Consider the following 21,828-nt stretch of genomic DNA (forward strand, 5'->3'; position numbering starts at 1 on the left):
TGGCATAGTGGGGGATAGATTGAGCCCTTCCTTCAGACTTGCTGACCCCCACGCTTCTTGCGCCATCCCATCTCCCAGATCCACCAGATCTATGAGATGATGCAGCGCTGGGACCCTGTGGCCAGCACCCTGCCTGATGTTGTGCAGAGGTTGGTGACCCTCAGGGACCTGCATGAGCAAGGTGAGAGGCTGGATGGGATGTTGGAGACAGTGTCGTGGTGTGCCCAGGGATATCCTGGGGGGTCACTGCTTCCTTCTCCAGCCCAGCAATGAGCTTTCTCCTTCCTCCCAGCTACACAGTTTGGGCAGGTCCTTGTGCACTTAGACACAACGCAGCAAGAGATAGCTGGTGCTCTGAAGGACAACACTGTGCTGCTGGCAGAGGTTAGTCCCACCAACACCCGATGGGGTGGAGTGAGGTCCCCATCCTGCTCCCCAACTCACCTTCCCCTCTCACCCCTACAGGTCCAGAAGACAATGAAAGAAAACCTAGCCATTGTAGAGGACAGCTTTGCAGACATAGACACCCGCATCAAGCAGCTGCAGAAGTGAGAGCACCCTGGAGACACCACCCCTACCATCGGGCATACCTACCCTGTCCTAGGCCCTGCAGCCGCCTGGGAATGACTGCTTCCCTTCACAGGTACCAGCCCCGCTTGTATATAGCCTGGCTCTGCCCCCCTGCTCGGTGTGGGAGCTGGAGGGGTCCACCCCACTTCTGCATTCCCACTCGGGGATGGGGAGCTCTGTGGCCCCCCCAATAAACAGCTCAGCTCGAAGTGCATTTGTGTCAGCATCTGCTTCAGGGTGTGCGGCGTGGCCCAGCACTGGGTTTTAAATACATCTTTTAACAGTGCCTAAAGCTCCCACCCCCCTGCAGGCTTCTCGTCACTAAACCCAGTTGCTCTGTCGGAAACCTGTGACCCATGGGAAACGTGTCCTCACTGCCAGCTGTGGGCCAGGGGTTTTTTCTGTGTCTGTATGTGGGAATGAACCCGAGTGGGTGGGGAGAGCCTGGGGCAGAGGCGCATGGCCCCCCCAGGCTGGCAATAATGATTGCTGCTGGTACCAGAGACAGAAGGGAGAAGCCTTGCATTTGGTGAGTGAGAACCTCGTGCTAAACTCAGCCTGAGTGGATCCAGCTGCGGGGTGGAGACACCCCCAAGCTGAGGTAACGGAGGGCAGCTGTTGTAGCAGAGCTGGGATGATGATTTTATAATTGGTATTTAGATTAGAAGCAATGCTGTAAGGTCACATCTTAAAATATATTAAGAGACTAAATGGAAATAGTTGCTTGTTGTTGTATCAGCACCAGCAGAAATTTTTAATTATTCTCAAACTGTAATACAAATCATCTAATTCCTAATGTTATTTAATCATGTTTCTGTGCCTAGTCAGCTTTGTTGAAAAGTTTCTTACTGTAGAGAAAGTTCAAATGGTTGTTGTTAGTGCAGATGTTTTCAGTAGGTCGGTACCTATAAATGGTAACAGTAGGCACTTCATTACTTAGTACTATCACACTGTGAGAGCTGCCGAACAAAACGTACAGCATCTCTGAAGAGGCTGGAATGTTCATCTCGTGCTTTTTGGCAAACTTTGTACTTGGATGATGATTTGCAAGACCATGCTTGTTTCAATTAAAAATTCCAAGAAATTGCTGTAGTAATACTGTTGAGATACAGTGTATGGTTTGTATTTGCCTTTCAGTTAAACAGAACTGAAGTATAATACCCAGGAAGCCTGAAGTGATTAAAATTTTGCCTGAAGAGGGATGTTATGTTGTTATAAGATAAAATAACTCAGCTGAAAAAAAAAATTGGAGGGAGGAAAAGAACAGTGAGGGTTTGTCCCCTCCCACCCTGTGGTGTGCTCCCCCTGCCCTCGTGGCAGCTGTGTGTCCCTGTGCTGGCACAGGGGAGTTTGAGCTTATCTTTTGTTTCATGCTTTAGTTAATATCTTAGGATAGAACTGTATCCCTGATGTTTAGCAGAGATAGAGGATGATGTTTATGATATTACTGTAAGCCTGTCTTAAAGAATAATACTTAAAAGTTGATTTTATTCTGCAGTTTACTATGCACAGGTGTACATAGTGTCAGTGTTGCTGGGGTGGGGGCTCAGAGGTCGGCGGGGGGCGCGTAGGCGGGGGGCAGCACCCGGCGGGAGTGGGCGCGCACCCAGGGGTGCTGCAGCACGTCCCGCAGGGGCAGGCGCTGGGCCGGGCTGCGGCGCAGCAGGCGCGAGATGAGATCACGAGCACCCTCGGGCACAGCGGGGGGGAAGTGCAGGTCCACCTGGCAGGGATACAGAAATGGAGGGGGCATAAGGACCGCCCCCCAGCTATGGATCTCCCCCCACAGTAAGAGTGGGGGTTTGTGGGGCAGGGGATGTGTATGTGGACCAAAGGGAGGGTCCCCATGGCAGGGAGACGCGGAGGGTATGTGCTCCCTAAATGTGGGTGTCTCTGTGGCACGGTTCCCACTGTGAGAGCACAGCATCTGAGGCTGGGGGGTGCTCTGGGGTGCTTGTGGGTCCCCAGAGGTGCTCCCCAGGGTGGGTGGGTGGGGGTCCCTAGGGCACAGTCCCCACCTTGGTGATGCGGCGGTAGGTCTCAGCATGGGAGGGACTCTCAAAGGGGGGGTGCCCAACCAGCAGCTCATAGCAGAGCACCCCCAGGCACCACAGATCCACCTTCTCGTCATGCTCGCGCCCCTCCACCATCTCGGGGGGAAGGTAATCCAGCGTTCCGCACAGCGTCCTCCGCCTGGGGGGGGCACCTCATGAGGAGACAGCCCCATGTGTACATGCAACCCCAGCTCTCCAGAGGTACGTAAATGCAGTTCTGTGTTAGGGGAAGCCCCCCCATTGGCATGTTGGGGCCCCTTGGGGTGCTTGGTGGTCGTTGTCCCCTTTCCCCCAAGGTTGGTGACACCATCCCCAGGGGGTGTCCCTGTCCCCACAGGGTGCCCCAGGAGGCATCCACATTGAGCCCCCCCAGCCCTATAGGGCCCCCTCCCCAGCCCATACCAGAGGGAGGGCATGTGCACAGACCACCCAAAGTCAGTGATCTTCAGCTCCTCCAGCCCCATCAGGTGCTCCCCCAGATCCATAGGGTCCCCCACAGACCACCCAGGGTCCACCACAGCTGTACCGGAGGGAGGGGGCATGCACAGACCACCCGAAGTCGGCAATCTTCAGCTCCCCCATCAGCCCCAGCAGCAGGTTCTCAGGTTTGATGTCTCGGTGAATCACCTTCTTCCCATGGCAGTACAGCAGCGCATCTGCCATCTCCTCCATCAGCTGAGGGAGCCAAAATGAGGGGGGGGTCAGGGCACCCCTGAGTGCCTCCTAAATCCCTCTGTGCCATCCCAGGGTCTCCCACATCCTCCCTGGCTGCACAGGGGCTGGATGCCATGGTGGGGCAGATAACAGATCCTCTATCACGTGGGGGCTCAGGGCACCCTCACACCCCACAGGGTCCCCCACTGAGCAGAGCGTGGCCACTGTGGGTTGGGGCAGCAGCTCCTCTATCAGCTGGGCATGGATCAGGACACCCTGAAACTGACCAGGGGGTCCCCAGGACCACAACACTGGTCCAGTGGGACCTCAGTGTCTGGGGCTGGTCAGGGACCAGACACCCATGTGTGGGGGTGACCCTGGTGTCTGGGGAAGTTTCAGGGTGCTCCATTTCGGGGTGACCTGACCGTGGCGGTGCGGGTGGCATCAAAGCGGCCTTGGCGCTGCAGCTCCTTGTAGAGCTCCCCCCTGGGCGCGTACTCCAGGATGAGGAACACCCGCCGCTCATCATGGAAGTAGTTGTAGAGGCGCAGTATGTTGGGGTGCCTGAGGGGAACAGGGACACACAGTAAAGCTCCAGGACCCCCCCTACTACCACCCCAGGGTCTCCAGTGCCACCCACCATCACCTGTGGGATCTTGGTGACCCACACTCAGTGTCATCTAGGGGACTTCTGTCACCTAGAGGACCCCAGTGTCACCCGCCATCAACCCAGCAGAGCCCAGGACCCAACCCCCACCATCACCCAGGTGACACTGTGACTCCCTCCTTGTCAGTCCAGGGCCATCCACTACCACCTGGGGTTGGGGGTAGAGAGTGGGTGGGTGTTCCAGGACCCCTCACTATCACACTGGGGTCCTCAGGATCCTCCCACTGTCCCCCAGTGGGTCCCTGAGTGCCACCTCATCGAGCTAGGGTCCCACCAGTGCCACCCACCATCACCCAGGAGGTCCCTAGGACCCTACCACCACCACCCAGGGTCCCCTGCCTCCCCCCAGACACCCCCATGCTTGTGTTTCCTGACTGTAGGTGGGCCATGATCTCGATCTCTCGCCGCAGCTGGTGCTCCACCCCTTCCTTCTCCACCTGGGACTTGAAGAGGACCTTCAGGGCCACCAAGAATTTCGTGGTCCGCTCCCGTGCCAGGTAGACGCTCCCGAACTTGCCCTTCCCCAGCGGCCGCCCAATCTCAAAGTCATCCAGAGTGAAGGTCCGTCTGCAGGGTGGGGAGGCAGACACATATGATAGTGGGGGCGCTCCATCATGGGGGACACCCAGCACCTGCACCCATACATAGTCAACACCAACCCCAGTGTCACCCATCAATGTACAGGGGTCACAGGACCATCCCACCATCACTCATGGTGGATCTCCGGGACTCCTCCCTCCTGCAGTGTCATACTGGGGTTCCCCAGTGCCACTCAAGGTGTCCTTGGAACCCCCACAATCACCCCAGGGTCCTCAGGACACCCCACAGTGCCACTCACTATCACCTAGGAGGGTTCTCTGGGACCTCCCTCTCTGATTATACTTGGGTCCCCAGCAGTCCCACTCTTTACCCCAGGGTCCCCTCAGTGCCACCCACCATCACCCCTGGGCCCCCTCCCCCCACCAACACCCCAGGGTCACCGCCCCCCCCACCACATCACCAAAACGGTCCCAGGATCCCCTCCCACTGCCCAGGGAGTCTCTGGGTCCCATCCCCCATGCACTGTCATACTGGGGTCCTCAGAAGCTCCCCAGGACACCCACACTAGCTGCAGGGAGTAATTGGAGAAGCCCAGTGCCACCCAGTGGGTCCCTGGCAACCCCTCATCACCCCAGGGTCCCTAGGACCGTCCCACATATCACCCCAGGGTTCCCAGTTTTGCCCATCACTCCATGGGTCCCTGCTGAGCCCCAGACCTCCCCAGTGGCACCCCCTCTCGCCTCCCCCCTCACTCACTGGGGTGGAAGAGAGGCTGGCAGGGCAGTGGGCTCCAAGGGCACCTGCTCGACTCCTGTGGGACAGAGGTGTCAGCTGGGGGAACCCCCGAAGAACACCCCTGGGGGTCCACCATAACCCTACATGCGACTTGGGCATCCAGGTGCCTCGCTAAACCCAGGTGCTCGGTATCTCCCTCCCAAGGGCCACTCCTCCCGAAGGAACCCAGGCGTCTGGGCCCTCTACTCCCAAGAGATCCCTCCTCCCAAAGGGACCCAGACCTCCCATCCCCCAACTCCTCCCCAAGGGACCCTTTCATCCGCCCCCCTTCCTCCCTCGTGAGCTCCAACTTCCCGCCCCGTACCTGGCAGGGCCCTGGGCTTGCCGGGGGCCAGGCCGGCGGCTTTCGGGAGCAGGGCCGGCTCGGAGGAGGGGGGGTCGGAAGCGGACGGGTCCTTACAGCGCACCGGCTGGTGGGCCGGAGGGGCCAGCGCCCCGCACTGCCGGCAGGGTAGGGATCACCGGGGGGACACCCCGCCCAGGGGTGGGGGACACCTCCAAAGGAGACCCCAACACCCTCCAGGGACAGGTCATGCCCCCCCGCCCCCCAAAAGGGCCCGGGGTAAAACCTGAGCCACCCCAGGGACGGGGACCACCCCCCACCAGAGAGGGCAGGAACCACCCTGAGGGTACCCCTGGAGATAGGGGCCCAGGGGGCACCCCGAGACCCCCGCATCTCAGGGACGGTGCACCTCCAGAACGGGCAGCGTCACCCTGAGACGCTCCCCCCACGAAGGGAACACCCCGGGAATGAGAATGGGGAGTCACCTTGGCCAGGCGGGATAAGTTTGGGTTCACGTTCTCCTTCTGCGCCATCCTGGGGACAGAGGGCACAGCGTCACCACGAGACCCCGCAGAGCGCGCGCCGCGCCGCGCGTCCTTACCCGCCGCCCCGGCTCGCGGGCTCTGCCCCGTGCGCCGCCGCCGCGTTTCAAACCTGCCACTCTCTCTCCCATTGGCTGACACTTGCCGCGCGCCGCTCGTCCATTTGCCTCTGGTGGGGATAGTTCCACCCCTACCCACAAGCCCCCTCCAGCAGCTCTTATGCCGTTTCTCATTGGTCGGCGCTGCCGCTCGCCAGGCTGGTGGGGGCGGGAGCTTAGCGCTGGTTAGAGAGCATGCGGTGGGGCGTTGGTCAGTCGGCGCGGGGGGCGGCTGAGAGCGGCCGCTGGTGGCGCGAGAGCGGCAAGTGAGAGGAGGGAGGTGGGGTGGCTCCTGGAGGCTCGGTGGCGGAAACGGGCGGTGGTGAAAGCAGACCTGCTGAGCAAAGCCTACCTGTGAGCTACAGCGTGGGACTGGCACCTCAGGGCTGCACTTGTAGCTTTGTCCGAGAGAAACTGAGGCAGCGCGGTGACGTGAGGCCCGGTGAGGGGTGAGTTTGGACAGGCCGCAGCAGTTAAATAAACCATAGCTTTTGAGACAGATTTTTGTGGCTCACAGATTTGCCAAGCATCTAGTAAAAATTCTCTTCAAGCCTTTCTTTTCTTGGTTATTCCTATTTTAAGTGAGCTATGTAATTTTATTTTAATCACTGCCTGGATAGGGAGACATTCTACAGGAGTATTTGTATTAATTTACCAGAGGTCTTGGTTGCCTCAAGTTACTGCCCTTCTCAGCTTTGCTTCTGAGGTTTCGCAGGGCAGTAAAGCACCTGTGCTGGGGCAGGCTGTTTCCTTTGTGCTAAAACAGACAAGTATTCCCATCAGTTTCTGTGAGTCAACCTATAAAGTGTTTAATAAATGAGTGTTTAATTTCCTTTGCAAAACATGTCTGTGTCCTTTGTACACTTTTTTTCCTTCCCCCCGCCCAAAAGACATGTCACTTGTTAACATCCCAGCACTGAGCATGGTGCAGTGTGGCCTAAAGCAGTAACATAGTACAAATGTTGAAGAACCATAGCTCTATGTGCTCTTTTTAAAAATCTGGCTATTTAAGGATTAATCCTATTGTTGATATTGCCTTGTCATGAATTCTAGAGACCATGGTTATCTTTCTCTTCCCCCTTTACTGGTAAAATTATGCTTTGGTTACTAATAGGTCACAATTAGGTGTTGATTCAGGAGGCTATTGACCCTGCTGGAGGAAAGCTGTAAATAAAGTGAAACTGATGATTTGTGAAGTACTGCGACAATGACTGCATCTCCAGTTTCCAGTAAGTTGTTCTGAGTAGCATTTGTGAAATGTATAACAGGAAGGCCTAATTGCAGGAATTGAAAACTGACTAAAGGAGGTTAATACATTTTTTAATAGCCAAAAGAAAATTAGGCATCTTTTTTTAGTAAAAATTAAATAATTTCTTAGCTTTTATGTAATACAAATTAAGATAAATCAGTCTTTATTGTCTGAAAGATCATTTTGAAAAAGGTTCTTAAGCAGCACTCATGGCCGTGCTCAGCTGTGCTGATAATGCAGATAAACCTGTATGGATCACTGAGTCAGCTGTGTGAGCACACGGGTCAGCGATGAGACGTGGCTGCTGGTTCCCGTGACACAGACGCTGCTCGAGCCAGGTGCAGGTTTTTCGTGCAGATGTTCAGTGTTCCCTCTGAACCGCACCGGACAGAAAATTATTTACGTCCTTGCAGAGCATCAGCCAGAGCAGTGTCTGGAAGCCCCTTCTGTGGGCGCTTCTCACCTGGGCCCGTGCTTTTCTGCTGGCCTGTGAACGCAAGGAACAGCAATGTGGTGAAGAACTGATTCCTGTGAAGTTTTCTCAGGGTCCTGTCTTACGGATTAAAAGGTAGCCCTGCTGTTATCTGTCACCTTAAATCACACGTCTTACAAGGTGGACCAAAATGACCCTCTACTCTGTCCTGGGGAGACCACACCTGGAATATTGTGTCCAGCTGTGGCCCCTCAGTTCCAGCAGGACAGGGAACTGCTGGAGAGAGTCCAGCGCAGCCACCAAGATGCTGGAGGGAGTGGAGCATCTCCCGTGTGAGGAAAGGCTGAGGGAGCTGGGGCTCTGGAGCTGGACAAGAGGACACTGAGGGGGGACTCATTCCTGGGGATCAATATGGAAAGGGGGAGTGTCAGGAGGATGGAGCCAGGCTCTTCTGGTGACAACCAGTGACAGGACAAGGGGCAATGGGTGCAAACTGGAACACAGGAGGTTCTGCTTAAATATGAGAAGCAACTCCTTCCCGGTGAGGGTGGCAGAGCCTGGCCCAGGCTGCCCAGGGGGTTGTGGAGTCTCCTTCTGTGCAGACATTCCAACCCGCCTGGACACCTTCCTGTGTAACCTCATCTGGGTGTTCCTGCTCCATGGGGGGATTGCACTGGGTGAGCTTGCCAGGGCCCTTCAACCCCTGACATTCTGGGATTCTGTGAAATGCAGATAAAAGTATTTATTCATAAAAGCATAAATAGACAATAAAACTATAAATGCTTATAACAACATAGCTTTGTTGAAGTACAAGCAATAGTTGGTGTGTTGATGTTAAGGCTTCAGCAGGAAGGCATTTTCTCCCTCAGCCGCAGGTTCAGGCTGTGAGCGCCTCGTGCCCCGTGTTGAGCTACCGAGTGTTCTTTCGGTTCATGTTCCTTACAACCCCCTCTTTCCTCCTCAGGATCTATAGAGAATTTCCCCTTTGAAGTCTTCTGGGAGCTGCAGACAAATACAATCTTTGCCTTGAAAATCACTCCAATACTTTTAACGAGGAGATAGTTGTGATTAACTGAACTGAGGTTTCTCTTCCTTCGGTGCACCCATGTGTGTTCTTAACTAGTTTGTAAACAAAAATCGCTGGACGGTATACAAGCTCTCTTCCTCCCCCTAGTGACTACTAACGTTTCAGAGAGAGATTTTTTCATCAGACCTTGTCTTGTATATTGATCTGTACATTGACACATGCACTACAAATATCAAACCAAGATAAATACGTGTAGCTCACTACTGGATCTGGGTTGAGACACAGCAGTAACCGCTGTGAGCCTGAGGCAGCGGAACCTCAGCTTTTTTCTGCTAAGCGTATTGTGACCGTTCCATTATAAGCTGCATTTGTCTGCTGTACCTGAGTAGGATATTTCTGCCAATGCGTTGGAGGCTTCTGCTTGCCTGTGTTTGTGCTGGTGTGCCGGCGTCATAGGGACTTACAACTGTCACCGCTCCGTGTCTTCTCGCAGGCTGACGTACCTGCTTAGTCAATGACTTGTCTAATGCCAGGTAAAGAAATCAGGTGCAGGCTCCAGCAGGATTGTAGTAAATGCAGAAAAATCTCTTTAATGACACATCAGAAAGCTGAGTGTTTGTTGCTCCCAGCTTTCATTGCGGAGATCTGTAACACGAAGGAAGGATCAGGTGTGTGACTAAAGCTGGCTGGATGTCTTCGTGTATACACAGAACCGTGCACACCAGACTGGTAACTGCACTGTTCTCACTCGCAACTGGCCGCAATATAGCAGAGCATGTCATTCATGCAACAGACTGTTAATTCAAGTGCTAACTCCGTTGCTTTTATTAAATGCTGGATTGACCTATTCAGTATGTTCCACTCTCCAGACAAGTTTTCATTGCAAAACGTCCCCAGCTGTCACGTCCCGCCAGAGGTGTGTGTGGAGAGGTGACTCAGATTCACGGTCCCCTTAGAAAAGAGTATATGGGGTACTCAAGGACGGTATACAAACAAACCCCAACACCTTTTATCTTGCAGCTTGGCCCAGGGTTGCAGGAAGATGTACACTACTTAAGCCAAATTGGTGAACAGTTTAACAGCAAAAGGATTTTCACAAAGGAGTTTTGTGGCTGTAAGCCTTAGGTTATACTGCTCATAGAGGGAGAGCCAAAGAAATAGGGATATAGGAAAGGAAAAGAGAAGGAAAGAAAGAGAACGAAAGGTCAGCCCGCGGCCTTTGTCTGCGGCGCCTGGTCTGGTGTTGGGATGTAAATCGCGATTCACCTTCTCCTGAGTGCCCCATTTACTGCTGCTGGACATGATGTCCATACAGGATTGTTTTGGGTCTGACAATGGCCCATCACTGCGGGATGAGCTGTTGTTGCCATAATGTCTGAGACATAATTCTGTTGAGTCTCTGGCACAGGAGGCAGATGGTGCTTGTCTGAAAAGCCCCCAGTTTCAGTCACTACAAGTGTTCATGGTTTTTTCAACCTGAACCTTCTCTCATCCTAAGGGGAACTGTCAACTGACAATCTTGGTGAGATGTGTTACTTGAAAAATCGTGTCATCGGTGAAATCAAGTGCTTCCTCTTATGAAATCTCCGTATATAAGCAAATTAAAGGTATCTGGACAAAACAAAACAAGATCCTTAAGAGACCCTCCTGTCTCAGTCATTCTGGCCGGGGTCTGAGTGGCTGGGACGTGAGGGTGGGCAGGATCAGGGCAGTGAGCAGCAGGGACGCACCACAGGTCACTCATCCTTTCTTCTCAGGGCAGCCCCACACTGTGATCATCTGCAGTGCTCAAAATCCTGTGATTTGACAGCACAAATTCTTCTATCATGGAATAGTTCCCACATCTGGTATCTTCTCAGCCAGGAACAAGACGGATTTAGGGAGGGGATTGCAGATGTAAAGCGTTACCCGCAGGGTGTGCAAAGAAGATGGCTCAGAGCCATGAACTGGTTGAAAACGGGAGTCCCCGGTCTGCAGTGGGTGTCGCTAAATGCTCGAGCCAACTTTCCTTTCCATAGTCAGGCCCACCTGGGAGCTGGCTGAATGCATGAACTGGCTTTAAAGAACACGTGAATTTATCTGAGTCTCCTCTGGATTTTTCTCCCCGATAGCTTTATGCTACCAGATTTGTTGCATTAATATGTTACTTACATATTTCCCTGAAGACCCACCTCTAAAGCCTCTTGTCATGTTACTTACCTGACACATCCAATGCCTATAAATCTCAGTATCAGTGTGCATCTTTGTACAGCACAAACATGCACGTGTGTGTATGCACATAAATGTATGTAATTTGGGTCGAATCTTTATTTGCTATATGTAGGTATGATAACACAACTTGCAGAAAAACACAACCTACCAATGAAAACAAGTTTCAGCTCTGGCCGTGGATGTTTTACCCAGATGAGTGTTGATTTTTCACCGTTACCACCGGCGTCCTTCAGAACTCACAACGGTATCGGGACTATATTTGGTTTTTCATAATATGTTTGTATACTTAATGTATAATACATTAATAAAGTGCACATTATACAGTAGTTTAAGAAACAGAATAATTTCAGTGAAGATTTCTGGAAGTAAATGAAGGTATAACTGATATATTTTATAGCTGCCCAATTTGTAGTTAATATGGTCAGAAACGTGTAATTACTGCAATCATGTTGTGTGTAGATGTGCGGTTGTATACCTTGCTGATACCTGCATCCTATTGTGGGTTTTTTCATAAGAATTGATATGGGAAAATGAAACCAGGTGGTGTTTCTTCCACTTCCCCTCCCGTATTGTTGCCCGTTTGCTTTTTGGAAACTGTTTCTGATAATACAGCAAGTTCTTAGTTTGAATTCCCTGTAGATCGCTGAAATGAAACACACATACAGCTTCATTTCAGCAGGTTAATAAAAATGAACGAAAGATGTCAGGAGTCCCTGAGGGAAGTTTATCACAGGAACTACTTGTGAGACCATTTAAAACTATTTATTGTGTGCTAACTACACTTATTTTGTCCAATTAACAGCTAATTGCGCGCTTTCTTAAAGCTATCTTTCTGTGAAGTTATGGCTACTTACAGAAATAATCCAAAGCGACACTGATCCGATGTCCTTGAGTCAAAAAACCCTCACAAGGTGTGTGTTGTACTAAGCATGACTACAAACATACAGGCATTTATTAATAAGGGTGACCTTCATATTTACTAATTTTTATGGGTGAATTACCCTCACAAAGTGACACGATGCATTAATTCTGTAATGCAGAATTGTTACTTTTAGTCCATTCCTCGCGTTCCCAGCAGAACTGTCTGTTCTGTGCTGTCCTTGCTGCGGGTCGGTTGCTGTGCTGTCTGGCTCAGGAGACTCACTGGGTGAAAAGTCGCATGTCAATTTTATGGACGTTCTTTCTAGAAACTCTGTGGGGTTTTTATTAATGTGAGGGCCTAGAGGAATTAGAGTTGCACTGACGTATTGATAAAACACACTTGATTCCATAGCTGTATTTTTAGTTCATTCTTTTGTGAAGCTTTCTTATGAGCTGTTGGCATTTGAGCTGTGTGTCCTGTCTGATAGCAGATTTTGACCTGAGATGATGGTATAAGATTGGAATTTGCTTCAAATAAATGTATACATTTGCTTGTATCTGGCAGAGATGATTGTGTTCTATGAGTAACCTCCTGTCCTGATGTATGGAGTATGAACATTATGAGCTTGCTTTATTTCTCCAAGTTGTGTAAAGTGACAGTATGTACTGTGCAACAATTAAATCAGTGTCTCATTTCAGAATAGTGTGTAAACTACTGAACAAGACCCGTGAGCGTGTTCATTGTCTGCACAAGCTCTGACACTGTGTCGGTGCGGGATTTGCTGCTCTCATTGCCCACGCCTGCACTCTGTCTGATCATGGTAAGTTTCTCCATTGATTACACGATCATGGCCAAAGACCCTCCTGTTGGAGAATATCCAGGCTGTTTGGTCCGGTTCCCCAGCTGCTAAGCCCACACGACTTCTTTTTTTGGTCTCCGTAGGCTTTAGGTGAGTGTCTCTGGTCTGCCATTGCTGGTTTTGTGCTGATCTTCTTTCTGTCTCCGTTCACTGGAATTACATCCTCCATTCAGCCGCTGCAGGTCTGCACAGCCGGTCTTTTCAAGACAGCCGGTTTAAGCGTATTCTATTCAAAAGAAAGAAGTCTTTGAGCACTCTGAGTTTACAGCTCTGGTCCGAAAGGGCACAAGTTAATACAGGTGGATCAACATTATGTAAATGCCATAGAACAAAATGTGGCTACTGTTGTTTATCTGCTACAATTTCTGTAGCATTTTTAGACAATTTTAGAAGTAGACTCTTGTAAGGAATCCAGGATCTTGTGCTTACCTGCGTATTGCTCCTTCTGCACATTGTCTTCGATTAATGCTGACCTGAGGTATTTATCTGCAGTACAACACGGTGTAGATACTAACTCAGGTCTGGAGGCCATCTCAGGAGATGGATTAGCTCATCATTACATCAAAAATAGAAGGAATGCTACTTCCTTGTTTCTTGTGCTTATGTAATAAGGCACATATGTGGTAGTAACAGAGTTCGTGACCCCTGTACTTCATATGCATATAGCAGTGTAAAAATAATTTATTAAAATTAAACTGGCTTTCAGGTTTTCTGTTTTAATTACTTTTCCAACTTGACTCTTTGTGTGGAGCCCGACCCCACTCACTGTCCCGCGACGGGGGACTCCAGACAAGGGGACGCAGACGCGGGGGCGGCTGTACAGTGGAACTCAGCGGACTTGAGAACCGCTCAGCTGGGTGAGGATCAGACGCGTACAAAGCAGCTTTGCTTCTTAAATGGCGAGGATGACGTGCTTTGGTTTGGAAGACATCAGATTTGGGATGTTAAGGAAGCTGTAACTACTTTGGTGTTTCCTTCTCCCCGCAGTCGCATTTCTGGTTCTGTTTGCAGAGTTGTGCTCCTCTCCCGCACCAGGTGCTGATCGTGGGGTCAGCGTGAGGGGGGGCAGGGAGGGCGGGGGGTCCGTGGACTTGAATAAGTTTTGTTTGGGGTTTTTTAAACGCCTCTGTTGACACGTTGTATAAAAACTGATCGCTGCAGTGCTGGTGAATGAAGAGGAGGATGAGCAACAGACTTTAGAAATTGTTTGGGTTTTGGTTTATTGAAAAATTATTATTTAACTCAAAAAGCAATAAGATCTTGCAGTGGTCTTCTAATACTTAGTGGTAGCTTTTTAATATACTGGTTTGGAACCTTGAGATTATATTTGATATGAAGTGGCTGTTCCATTGTGGAATATTGCAGGAGTAAACTCTTGCATTTCGGCATTCCTGGCAGATCTGCAGCTTGATAAAGACCTCAGGCTGTTTAGTTTAATCAGACTTTTGTACATCCCACCTTCACTGTTCAAAGCACCGGCTGCCAATGTGTTTTCTAGCGTTGTCAATTCTTTCTGAACAAAGACAGCAGAGGTAGCAGCTCTACTAGTATCATCTGTTTTACTTAAACATGGATATTTACAGGAACTTTAACTTGAAAGCTCAGAAAGCTGTGGTATATCTTTGTAATGTTTATAAATTCTTATGCAGATATTCTTATGCCAGCGAGCACGGAACGTTTTTGAGTGTGAATTGCTGTGCGGTTAGAAGGAAGAAAGATGTGTGAGCTGCAGCAGCACGAAGGCTGCAGCCGTGTAAGCCCGGGGTGCAAACGGCACGAAACGGGCTGCAGCGGCGGAGCCCTCGGTCCCGGGCCGTCCCGGGCGGGCGCAGCCCGAGCGCTCCCGGCCCCGCTGCCGCTGACCCGCCGGGGCCGGGGCCGCGCTGCGGGCGGACAGCACCGCTCTGCGGCCGCCGGCGGCTTCGGGCCGGGGGGGGGCGGGGCCCGGTGGCGGGCGCGGACGGGATTGGCTCCTGCGCGGGATGGGCGGGGCCACGCTGCAGAAGCGCGCGGGCCGAGGAGCGCGTGCCGCCGGTGCGGCGGCGGGAGCAGCGCGCGAGGAGCGGCGGGGCCGGCGGTGAGCGAGGGGCGGGCGGACAGCGGGGAGACTGGACGGGGCCGCCCCGGTCCCGGCTGAGGGGGGAGGCTGGAAGGGGAGGGACGGGCTGGTTTCGGAAGGAGGAAGGCGAGGGGCAGCCAGCCGCAAGAGCGCGGCCCCGGGCCGGGCCGGGCCGGGCCGGGCAAGGGGCGAGGGGGAAACACGCGGGCGGCTGTGAGGGAAGGGAGCCCCGGGCTGAGCGCTGCACGGGGCTCGGGCGGGGCCGTGGGGCGGAGGGGGGAGCCCGCGGTGCCACAGGGCAGAGGGAGGAAAGCGAGCGGGAGGGGGCAGCGCCGGGTCGGGAGCGGCGCGGGCGGGGCCGGGGCCGCCGTGGGGGCGCCAGGGGCGGGGGGGGCCCTGCCGTGGGGAGGGGCCGGGAACGGGGGGAGCGGCGGAGAAGCCTGAGGGCGGGACGGCGCGGAAGGAGCTTTGGCGGGAAAGGCTGAGGGAGCTCAGGGAGGGGTGACATCGGGGAGGCTTTGGCGGGAAAGGCTGAGGTGCCTCAGGGAGGGGGTGACATCGGGGAGGCTTTGGCGGGAAAGGCTGAGGGAGCTCAGGGAGGAGATGGCGTCGGGGAGGCTGCAGTGGGCAATGCTGAGGTAGCTCAGGACGGGATGGCACTCAGGTGTGGTTTCAAAGGGAAATGCTGAGGTACCTTGAGGAATGGACGCTGGGCTGGGAACTATGAACACATCAGATTGCTTCAGAGAGTGTTCATGACAGAAATTTGTGCAGTGAAGTATTCCAGCAAAGAGAGGGAGAAGAGCCAAACTTAGATCAGGCCTCCTAGGATGCTTGCAGGTTTGGGGACAGGGCTGACGAGGTTGTTAATCTGGTCCTAACGTTTTCTTTCTCTCCCTCTCTTGCAGCACCTGACTGAATGGAGAAGCAAGTGGACGGGAAGTTCCTGTGCCACACACAGATCACATTTATTACTCTTGGCTTTAGAGATGTGGAGAACCAAACCATTCCCATTGTGCCTTGAAGCAGCCTGTGCTCATGCGCTTCTCCAGGGAGAAGGCGGAATGGCAGTGACTGGCCACGTTAAGCCACAGGGTGCACACTCTGCAGCTGTCAAGCCCAGCTCTGCGTCAGCTCACACCTGCAATTTTGCACCGCACACGCGGATTTGAGTTGTCGCTGGTTGTCGCAGCGTTTGGCTTTGGTGAGGACAGCGTGTGTTTGTCAGCAGTTGGTGTAGGTGGAATCTTGAGGAGAAAGTGATATTTCCGTGCCAGAACTGGTTGGTGTTTGCATGGTATTGTGGCGGTTGTTCCCGCAGGCGATCAGTGCTGGAGTGTTATTGCAGGAAAGGGGATTTTGGAGGCTTGTCTGTGAGATGCACCAGAGGCAGCAGCTGAAAGCGAAAGGCTGAGATTTGGAGGGTTTGTGGGTGGTTTTGGGCGGTTGTCAGTTGAAGAGTTGGCTGTGTGCAGGTGAGGTGTAGGGCAGAGGGTGAAGCTGACTTTGCCTGGGCGGCGCAACTGGCTGGGTGTGCAGAGCTGGGGAGAGCGGGCTGCTGCGGGTGACCCTAAAGCTGGAGAACCGGCCGGCAGCTCCAGAGGCTCCCGCTGCCGGGCAGGGCCGTGCAGGCCAGTGCCCTGGGGCACAGCGACGTGACCTCCGCAAGGACCAAAGAGCAGGTGAGGGCCGTGGGCATTTGTACTGAGCTGTGACATCTCTGACCCGTGACATTGGGGTCCAGCAGGTACCAAAGAGCAGGTGAGGGCCGTGGGCATTTGTACTGAGCTGTGACATCTCTGACCCGTGACATTGGGGTCCAGCAGGTACCAAAGAGCAGGTGAGGGCCGTGGGCATTTGTACTGAGCTGTGACATCTCTGACCCGTGACATTGGGGTCCAGCAAGGACCAAAGAGCAGGTGAGGACCGTGGGCATTTGTACTGAGCTGTGACATCTCTGACCCGTGACATTGGGGTCCAGCAAGTACCAAAGAGCAGGTGAGGACTGTGGGCATTTGTACTGAGCTGTGACATCTCTAAGGCGTGTGCGGGGGGCTGGTGCCAAGGCAAGGTGGGCGCGCTGTGGGGTGTGGGGAGGTATCAGCCCCCAGACTTGTCCCCTGTCTGACTGTAGTGCCCGTGGGCTGGTGTAGCTCAGTCCTTCGTGTGTTTCTCTTCAGGTGGAGCAGCGTGCGAAGGAAAAAGGAAGCAGAGGAAGACGGTGAGCCTGCGAGGAAGAGTGTAGCGAGTCTGGCGTGGACTCACGGTAAGGTGCCGTGAGAGACATTAATTACAAACTCAGGTTTGCGTTTATACTCGCTATGAAGCTCGCTCAAGCATTTGCTGATTAGCTAGGTTAGACATTACATAAGCGATGTATTTTGTGTTCCCACCAAAGTTACTGCCAATAACACATCTTTTGTCTGTCATAATCTGTCCCTGCTGGGGTAGCTCAGTCCTCTGTGTGTTTCTCTTCAGGTGGAGCAGCGTGCAAAGGAAAAGCAAGGAAGGAGGCGAACCTGTGAGGAAGAGCGATTGAGAAAGAGGGTTGGATCGCACCTGCCGGTCAGGAGGGATCAGGGAAGAAGACACCGGTGGTGGAACCGCAGGTCAGGAGAGCTCAAGGAAGGAGAAAGGTGATTGTGGCCGTATGGGTTTTTCTAGCTCACGCACCAATGAAAACAGTTTGGATAATAAAAGAAATGTATGCAAAACCGATAAGTAAAGGCAGAGAATGTTTATATGCTGTGTATGGGATAGACCTGAAGGTATATTTATTCCTACAACAAAGGAGAATTCGCAATGGTAATTAACTGAGGATGTGAATTTCCAGATTGCATTGGCAACATACGTAGGGAACATACCAGTTTATTACCCTCAACATAAACTGTGGGCTGAAACTGGTAATTTACCGTTGTGCAGCAAATGCTCCTGTCAGCAACGACCAGTAAGCGACAAGACTGTAATTACTGATGGCTCTGGTCGCTCACGTGAAGTTGTAATGACGTGGCTGAACTCAGATACCCAGTGCTGCAAACACAAGGTAGAGAAAGAGACCAAGGGTCAAACAAGTTCTGGAGCTGACAGCTGTTGGGATCGCTGTGAGGTGTTCTGTAACAAACCTTTGAATGTTGGAACTGGCTCGTATTATGCAGCTGGCGTACTTAACCACCTGGAAGCTTCTTTTCTTAAGGAAGAGGACAATCCTCTTTCGATGGCTGAATTGAGAATGCTATGGTTTCTAATCAATCACAGACATCATGGTTATTATGCAATGCACACCCGCTCTCGCACGGCCCTTCCAGGACCTCTTGCGGAAGGCAATAGGAGGGCCGATGCACAAGCTGTGCTGCTCACTGTGCCTGAAGCCTTGCAGCAAGCTAAATGATCACATGAATGCTTTCACCAGAGTGCAAAGTCGTTAAAATGACAATTTCAAATTACAGTGGATCAGGCCAGGAGCGTTCTTATGTCCTGCCCTGATTGCCAGCAGTCGGCACCCGTGCCGTGCACAGAGGGTGTGAATCCAGGAGGGATTGCTGCCAGTGAAGTACGGCCAGCTGGGGTAACGCGTTGTTCTGAATGGGGTAAATACGTACGTGTTTCTGTACGCACTCATTCCGGATTTCTCGTTGCTGCTGCACGCTGGTGAAAGGGCACGAGACGTCTGTGACGTTGGTTGACATGTTCACTGTTTGAGGAGTTCCACGATCTGTAAAACCAGAGGAAAGCGGAACGCACGCTGGATTAGAGGAGCGATCCCCCGAGTGCCCAGCGCGCTGTAATAGAAGTGCCTGCTGTTTAACACTTTCAAAACAGTGTTAGAGAGTCTGTTTGCCGACTTTCCGGTATCATGTTCTGGCGACGAGGATGGGATGATCTGCCTGACCTGCCGTGGTCCCCAGGGTCTCTGGGACCTTGTGCCGGCACCGGGGAGTTCCCGGAAGGGACCACGGATCCTGGGACCAGCTCGGACGCGGGTGAAACCCCATCAGTGAGATGAGGCGCTTTCACTGTCTGGTTGGGCTGGCACGCTGCCTGCGCGAGACGTGGGCGACACGGCGCGTGGGGTCTGCGCGTTCGCGTCTGCGCGTTTGGGTAAACCGGGGAACTTAAAAAGAAATAAAAAATTAAAGAGGAAAATGAGAAAACTATAAATAAAAGAAAAAACGAGGGAACAGTAATTTGGTAAAGGTACCTTTAGTGATTTTGCTGGTTTTGCCTTAGCGATTGTATGATTGTGTCTTCAGTGATCTGTTGTTGTTGTTACTTGTGTCTTGGGTGATTTTATAGTCCAGTACTTACGGTTCTCCAATTGTCTGTTATTGTGATTGTGAAACAGGTGGTGGTACAATCGACAGGAGGGATTTGGAAGAAATCCCCCTGGGTTGTATTTTGTGACATTGGAAAAGGATCGTTTGACTCTCTGGGGAACAGCAACCAGGGGAATCTGATTAAATATTGTAATTAATGGTGGCCACTGTAAATAATGTTAACATGCTGCACAGGTCTAGGTGGGTATACTTTGAGATGTGTAGTATAGTACCGCACTACATGTAATATATAATAAGATACATATTTTAAATCACATATTGCTTATTACATAATGTGTATTACACAATACATAATGTTACATATGCATTGTATTTATCCCCGTCAGATGCATTTGTTTTGAAAAAGGATAATCAGAAGTTGAAACCAGTAAAAGGTTTGTTGAAGAGCAGCTATTGGTGTAGAGTACACAGAGCACACGGGATCAGAACTGTCCCGCGGTCGGTCCAGGGTGGCATCCTGATGTCCTTACATCGGGGACAGGCTGCATTGCTATGGACGGTGCATTTCATACGGGATTAGACACGCTGTGCCTAAAGCTGTAAATACGCCAAAACCTTCTGAGATTAAACAGGATCGTGAGGCGTCTCCCACTGAGTTCTTACACCGTCTTAAACCGACAGCTCAGAAATATATTAATATAGGTCCTGACTTGGAGAACAGAGAAACAGAATTCTTAGTTGACTGGGAGCTCACTATTCAGTGTTAAACACTGTGCAGGGAATATTAAGTAGCGATTCTGTAGCAGTTATGGGTGCCGTGAAAAGTGCGAAACACGGCCCTTTAACCCGCTGCTTAGAATGTTTGTGTGTGGAGCGTGGTACTTATTGATTGTGTGCCGTGTGTCTTCTCTTGTGCACAACGAATGGTTGACAGAAGCTTTAGTGGTGCAGTGGCTGTGCAGTTACACGCTGCTGTGGCTGCAGTTGTTGAACAAGGGGGAGATGTGGCAGGGTTGTGACATCAGTTGTGAGAAACTGCAAGAGTCACAGCGTGAGAACAAGCGCTGGTGGAACAACACAAGCAGCAAGGACTGTGTGGGACATGAACCATCAGGGACAGAGGGATTGATACGGGATCGGTACATCAGGGACAGGGATTGATACGGGATCGGTACATCAGGGACAGGGATTGATACGGGATCGGTACATCAGGGACAGGGATTGATACGGGATCGGTACATCAGGGACAGGGATTGATACGGGATCGGTACATCAGGGACAGAGGGATTGATACGGGATTGGGACATCAGGGACAGGGATTGATACGGGATCGGTACATCAGGGACAGGGATTGATACGGGATTGGTACATCGGGAACAGAGGGATTGATACGGGATCGGTACATCAGGGACAGAGGGACTGATACGGGATCGGTACATCAGGGACAGGGGGATTGATACGGGATTGGTACATCGGGAACAGAGGGACTGATACGGGATCGGTACATCAGGGACAGGGGGATTGATACGGGATTGGTACATCGGGAACAGAGGGATTGATACGGGATCGGTACATCAGGGACAGAGGGATTGATACGGGATCGGTACATCAGGGACAGGGGGATTGATACGGGATTGGTACATCGGGAACAGAGGGACTGATACGGGATCGGTACATCAGGGACAGGGGGATTGATACGGGATTGGTACATCGGGAACAGAGGGACTGATACGGGATCGGTACATCAGGGACAGAGGGACTGATACGGGATCGGTACATCAGGGACAGAGGGACTGATACGGGATCGGTACATCAGGGACAGAGGGATTGATACGGGATCGGTACATCAGGGACAGGGATTGATACAGGATCGGTACATCAGGGACAGGGATTGATACGGGATTGGTACATCAGGGACAGGGATTGATACGGGATCGGTACATCAGGGACAGGGATTGATACGGGATCGGTACATCAGGGACAGAGGGATTGATACGGGATTGGTACATCAGGGACAAAGGGACTGATAAACAGGGACAGGGGTTGATACGGGATTGGTACATGAGGGACAGAGGTTCGTGATGTTTCAAATGCAAACCTGAGTTTGTATTAAATGTCTCTTCGCATCTCAAAGAGTGTCTGTGCCTCACTTGCTACACCCCTTTATCTGTTTCCCAAATTGCGATTTAAACTGTATTTACCATTGTAAAAATAAAGCTTTCCCCCCTTAATTTTTGTCACATATTGTAATTAGAATTAATAGAGATATTGAAGCCCGTCCTAGCTGAACTGGAGAAAAGACAGCAGCCATGTGTATTTTTAAATAAAGAGTAAATCAAGTCTGCTAGCTCGTTATCTTTAAGCGTTTTACTGTGGTCACGTCCCTCCCCAGGTTTTGTGTCTGTCGTATCAAGGTCTGACACCCACGGCCACAGGGATGAACCACCACGGGCACAGCACCAGGAACCCGCCTGTGCTGTGCTGTGCGGTCCGTTTCCCAGGGAGCCCGCGGGGTGTCCCCACAGCCGCAGACACAGGTGACCCGGCTGGGTGGTGCCCGCAGAGCACAGTTTGTGTGACCCGACCCGCTGGGCTGCCTGGGAAAGCCGGGGACAGAGGGCCGGGCCGGGGCAGCGGGAGGTTGGTTCCAG

At 52.1% G+C, this 21,828-nt stretch overlaps 2 protein-coding genes and 1 long non-coding RNA gene across 14 annotated transcripts in view; 2 read left to right on the forward strand and 1 right to left on the reverse strand.

The window, feature by feature from the left end:
• LOC102087959 (dynactin subunit 2) overlaps positions 1–779 on the forward strand; it is a 151,886-nt gene extending 151,107 nt beyond the window's left edge. For all 5 annotated transcript variants that reach the window (XM_065074784.1, XM_065074786.1, XM_065074785.1 and 2 more), the window contains 3 exons: positions 79–181; positions 293–384; positions 466–779. In XM_065074784.1, the coding sequence (XP_064930856.1) occupies positions 79–181; positions 293–384; positions 466–552 (282 nt within the window). In that variant the 3' untranslated portion in view covers positions 553–779. The remainder of the gene's footprint in view (positions 1–78; positions 182–292; positions 385–465) is intronic.
• A 1,251-nt stretch (positions 780–2,030) lies between these two features.
• LOC102088146 (aurora kinase C) lies at positions 2,031–6,283 on the reverse strand. Of its 3 annotated transcripts, XM_065074789.1 has the most exons (9): positions 6,218–6,269; positions 6,049–6,097; positions 5,585–5,720; positions 5,242–5,296; positions 4,321–4,512; positions 3,704–3,842; positions 3,151–3,299; positions 2,589–2,763; positions 2,031–2,293 (listed from the first exon to the last, which is right to left on the reverse strand). In XM_065074789.1, exons 2-9 carry the CDS (start codon positions 6,094–6,096, stop codon positions 2,117–2,119), a joined length of 1,071 nt encoding a protein of 356 aa, XP_064930861.1. In that variant the 5' UTR covers position 6,097; positions 6,218–6,269; the 3' UTR covers positions 2,031–2,116. The 3 variants fall into 3 exon arrangements, with proteins under 3 accessions (XP_064930861.1, XP_064930864.1, XP_064930863.1); XM_065074792.1 differs by lacking the exon at positions 5,585–5,720 and having other exon boundaries at positions 6,218–6,283; XM_065074791.1 differs by lacking the exon at positions 5,585–5,720 and having other exon boundaries at positions 6,165–6,251.
• LOC110356248 (uncharacterized) lies at positions 5,720–21,532 on the forward strand. 6 transcript variants are annotated; one of them, XR_010474951.1, is made up of 8 exons: positions 5,720–6,652; positions 7,318–11,367; positions 11,926–12,034; positions 12,684–12,805; positions 12,928–14,921; positions 15,812–16,107; positions 17,084–17,169; positions 17,382–21,532. It is a non-coding gene; the product is annotated as an uncharacterized LOC110356248 (long non-coding RNA). The 6 variants fall into 6 exon arrangements; XR_010474949.1 differs by having other exon boundaries at positions 7,318–8,020; positions 11,236–12,805; XR_010474948.1 differs by having other exon boundaries at positions 7,318–7,432; positions 7,866–12,805.
• Positions 21,533–21,828: the final 296 nt, after the last annotated feature.

The sequence above is a fragment of the Columba livia genome, chromosome 10 (assembly GCF_036013475.1).
Source record: "Columba livia isolate bColLiv1 breed racing homer chromosome 10, bColLiv1.pat.W.v2, whole genome shotgun sequence".
NCBI classification, from domain to species: Eukaryota; Metazoa; Chordata; class Aves; order Columbiformes; family Columbidae; genus Columba; species Columba livia.

What these genes read in the sequence shown, in the direction of transcription:
- LOC102088146 (XM_065074789.1), bottom strand. Translation starts at nt 6,096, where the DNA reads ATGGCGCAGAAGGAGAACGTGAACCCAAACTTATCCCGCCTGGCCAAG. An exon ending in GAGATCATGGCCCACCTACA is followed by an intron (nt 3,843 to 4,320) that starts GTCAGGAAACAC and finishes TGTTCCCCTCAG; the next exon opens with GCACCCCAACATACTGCGCC. An exon ending in CCTACCGCCGCATCACCAAG is followed by an intron (nt 2,294 to 2,588) that starts GTGGGGACTGTG and finishes TATCCCTGCCAG; the next exon opens with GTGGACCTGCACTTCCCCCC.